Consider the following 3966-nt stretch of genomic DNA (forward strand, 5'->3'; position numbering starts at 1 on the left):
AGAGTCTCCGTGAGGCTTTCCGGAGTTCCCACAGTTTCGGATTCCAACATTCAGGTTTCTTCCGGCCTCTGTTCTTGCCACATTTTTCATGTACCTAAGGTCCGAGAAGGAGTGCTCTTTCAGGACCCTCCAGGATACAATGTTCCTCTGTATCTCATGAGAGGCAAGCGTGAGATCCAGGACCTCCTCGCGGTTTTAAATAATGAAGGTGGGGTCACTACCCCGGTTTAATAAGACCATCTGAGTGGTCAATAGGTAAATGAAAAGGTACTCACCTCTTTTCGTTTGTGTCAGTGCTTCCCCACTGGCAGTGATGTGCGTTGCGGTCACACCCCACAATTAAGGCGATGTGCTTGGCCGCAGAGTCTTTGATTAAAGCCCGGAGAGGCGTGTGTGGAGGGGGTTCAGATTGATCATGACCCATGCATGCGGAGCAAATACTCAGTGATATGCTGCTCCTGGCCTTCGAGGCTCACTGCGGTATGGTCTTCATTGCTGAAGTTTGGGAGCAAAAATAAGTGCAACTCTCTTCTGGCAAGAATGTAGGTACGAATTTTACCTGCGGTTTTAGCTTCGTTTGGCTTATAGTCTGAAGTCCTCAGACCGGAGACCCTGTTTCCGAGGATCCAGGGCTCCTGAATGAGGCTCCACCCTTGGCCGACACCCTTGGAGCAGTAGAGCAACGCCTTTGAAGCGCATTTTTGGCTACGAAAAAATCAGAACAAATTTTCTAATACGAATAAGCGAAAACTTTGGGAAGCTGCATTTTTTATGGTATGTGTGCTTAATCTTCTTCAATTTTAACGAATAAATCCTATATTTTCACAACATAATCTCTTAGTCTAGCTTACCTACGGTGGCAAAGCGGTGGTGGTGGTGAGTTTAGTTAATATATATGTGTATGTGTTCATTTATATTTTATTTTGGTATTTTGGAGCCATATAAAAAATAAATACACATAGGTTAAAGTGCGGAGATAGAACATTTTCTTTATAAGCACTTTCCCTGATACGATTGCGGATTCGCTGGGAGCCTGCAAGATTCCGTTGATGTCGAGGAGGATGGATACAATGAAGGCCTATCTTCACCACGGAAGCTCCAAAGCTTGAAAACCTTCTGTAGATTGATCGGGAAAGGCTGGAGTTCTGGAAAGAGTAGCAGAAATTACAGAAGAAGCACCGGAAAACCAAGCAAGAGATACTCCTGTAAATTGCGAGCAGCCAAGGCCAAAAAAAAACAAATTCCAAACAGAGCTGCTGCAAATTTTAATGGATTCCAGAGAGTAATTATATGAATAGTTTTATTATAGCCGCTAAAACCGCCAATTTATACATTACAACTTTTGATATACCACAATTCAGACAAAAACTTTGGTATAATGAATTGATTTGGTATAATAATTGTCATCAGCTGTTTTTTTAACGGATGGTGGATAGGGCAAGTTGGAATCGGTGTTTCAAATCTGTCAAAAAAACACACCCTTCTCGAGGAATGTGCTCAGTGTGCAGAAACTTAATTTTATATCCCCAATTTTTAAGAATGGGTTTTAATTCCGGATCTCAACTAAAATTAATTAAATAGATAATAATAATTCAAGAGCAGACCTGAATGCCTTAATGAAACTGTGATATTCCAATAAAAGGGAACCCGGCCTGACCGACAAATAGTATTTGCGCGTAAATTATCGATAAGTCGCCGTCCATCATCGGTTTGAATACAGAATACACACGTGGATGATGAGAATATTTTATACAAGAAAGTGGTTAAATATCAGATTTACAAGATTAAATCAAATTAAGAACCGATGTTGGAGTACCATTATTAAAGAATGTGTATCGATTTTTGAATGCAATGACACCTCTCCTCTAAACTTTATATAGATGGATTGTTTTTAGCCACATTCCTGTCGGTACAAGAAAATCTCAAACACATTTGGGATAGCAGTCACACAATAAGCCATCAGTATACATTAAACCAATCATGTCAGGCATAAATAGTTATTCCACGTAAATTTTAAACTGAAAATATATACATATATCACAATTAATAAATGGGTCGTTACCTCGTCCAGGTTTGTAGCAAAGCAAGGACAGTTAGAAGATCAGATGCAAAGAAAAAAACAGGTAAACGGTGTATACACAATCTGTGGTCCCAACAAAGTTTGGGTACCAGGAAACATGTATAGCTTGAATTAATTTAATTATATAAACCTCTGTGATTTGGTTGACATATGTATGTAGTATTGATTACCGCGAAAAGTCCATTGTAGATAACATAAACGCAGATCAAGATGCCACTACTAAAATTCGATATATCAATTCAGAGCTCGAATTAACATTGCCACTAAAGGAACAGAAGGATCTTGACAAATACATGAATAACCAAGAGGATGGTAAGTGATTTGATCCTGCCTTCGTTTAATCTGAATATACATTTATTAGACACATCATTGCGGAAGTACCTCGTCTTTGGAGTTCAATGGATTTCACTGGTCACAGAAAACCTTCTGAGCCATCCATTTATTGTATTACGTCGGCAGTGTCAGGTTTATAATGCTTCGAAGCGTTTTCACTTGCATCCGTTTACGCTACTGCCAAGCATTGTTCATTTGCACAAGCGGCAGGGGTTAACGACGCTTTGGAAGGGCCTTGGAAGCTGTCTCCTGGTGCGAGGATTGAGCTTAGCCGTGGACGATGCCATCTCAAAGCTTACTAGTTGGCCCAAAGACGTAAATAGTCAGACAACGCTTAAGCGCTTTGGCCAACATGTTCTCCTTAAGTGGTACGTCGACGCCATGTATGTACTTTAAAAACACTAACTTTTTTTTTTAGCATAAGCATAGGACTGGTTGTTCCTTTCCATGCCGCCTCTCTGGTGGAGACTGTGCAAAGCGATATAGCGAGCGAAAAGCCTGGACTTTTTGATGTGTTTCGTGAGGGCAGTCTTCGACTTTTCTTCTGGAGTTATCCGCAAAGGGGTAGAATGCTCCCTGCTTGGGCGTTGATTGGGCCTAGTGCATCGTTGGGCGTCACAAAGTATTTATTCAATTTAGTAATACGTGGCGTGGCCTCACGCATAATGCTCCGCCGACAATCGCTTGTACAAGAAAATTGTGACTCACACGCTGACACGCTTGAGCAGCGAAATTCGGAGATTTATGGAAATCTTATCGCCACGCTTACTACCGAATTAATATTCTTTCCCTTTGAAACGATTTTACATAGACTTCAGCTACAAGGCACGCGTACTATAATCGACAACTTGGACAATGGCTACGCAGTGGTTCCCATTTTGACAAACTACCAAGGGGCTGTCGACTGCTATCGTACAACTATCATTTCGGAAGGATTTGCCGGACTTTACAAGGGCTTTGGGGCTATGATCCTGCAATTTTCCGTACACATTGCAGTAATAAAGATGGCCCAATGGATTGTCACCAAAATCACAGAGGTGATCTCAAATCGACCACCACCATGCATTGTACAGTATTACAATCTTGACTGTGTTGCTGGAAAGTCCAGTTCAACGACCATATCGTCAAGTATTTCAAGTACTGAGTTGGACATGCACAGTGTAGGACAGAATTCTTTGAAGTAGTTATTACCAATACAATACAGTTGTTTACAGAGTTATCTATGGATAATAAGAGTCTATACATATAGTATATATTTGTATCGTGATGAATCTATATGTGTCTAATTTTTGTATGGTGGATAAACTGATTTTTCAAAAATGAAGTTAGAGGGGACTCCGAATACAATAAATTTCCGCCTTTAAAAGGCATTTTATATAGCCTACTCGACCGATCCAATACAGGTGGTCCTATATCTAGCGACACTTCGAAAGATAGATGGTAGGCGTCTTCAGGTATAGTGATCGGACGGGCTCGGGTTAACAACAAAGCATGATCTGATACAAAGCACAGATCAAGCAATCGGCCCGACTTTAGACAGGAACAGGTCAAGC

General features: G+C 40.9%; 1 protein-coding gene across 3 annotated transcripts; it reads left to right on the forward strand.

The window, feature by feature from the left end:
- Positions 1 to 1913: 1913 nt before the first annotated feature.
- Positions 1914 to 3688, forward strand: LOC6603665 (solute carrier family 25 member 46). Of its 3 annotated transcripts, XM_026989974.1 has the most exons (5): positions 1914 to 2006; positions 2072 to 2123; positions 2260 to 2392; positions 2442 to 2781; positions 2832 to 3688. In XM_026989974.1, the coding sequence occupies exons 1-5, from the start codon at positions 1981 to 1983 to the stop codon at positions 3595 to 3597; spliced, it is 1317 nt and encodes a 438-aa protein (XP_026845775.1). In that variant the 5' UTR covers positions 1914 to 1980; the 3' UTR covers positions 3598 to 3688. The 3 variants fall into 3 exon arrangements, with proteins under 3 accessions (XP_026845775.1, XP_026845776.1, XP_002028638.2); XM_026989975.1 differs by having other exon boundaries at positions 1952 to 2123; positions 2270 to 2392; XM_002028602.2 differs by having other exon boundaries at positions 1952 to 2123; positions 2324 to 2392.
- The last annotated feature ends 278 nt before the right edge of the window (positions 3689 to 3966 follow it).

The sequence above is a fragment of the Drosophila persimilis genome, unplaced genomic scaffold, assembly GCF_003286085.1.
Source record: "Drosophila persimilis strain 14011-0111.01,24,50 unplaced genomic scaffold, DperRS2 tig00000477-arrow-pilon, whole genome shotgun sequence".
NCBI classification, from domain to species: Eukaryota; Metazoa; Arthropoda; class Insecta; order Diptera; family Drosophilidae; genus Drosophila; species Drosophila persimilis.

What these genes read in the sequence shown, in the direction of transcription:
- LOC6603665 (XM_026989974.1), top strand. Translation starts at nt 1,981, where the DNA reads ATGTCAGGCATAAATAGTTATTCCAC. An exon ending in CATGAATAACCAAGAGGATG is followed by an intron (nt 2,393 to 2,441) that starts GTAAGTGATTTG and finishes TACATTTATTAG; the next exon opens with ACACATCATTGCGGAAGTAC. An exon ending in CAACATGTTCTCCTTAAGTG is followed by an intron (nt 2,782 to 2,831) that starts GTACGTCGACGC and finishes TTTTTTTTTTAG; the next exon opens with CATAAGCATAGGACTGGTTG.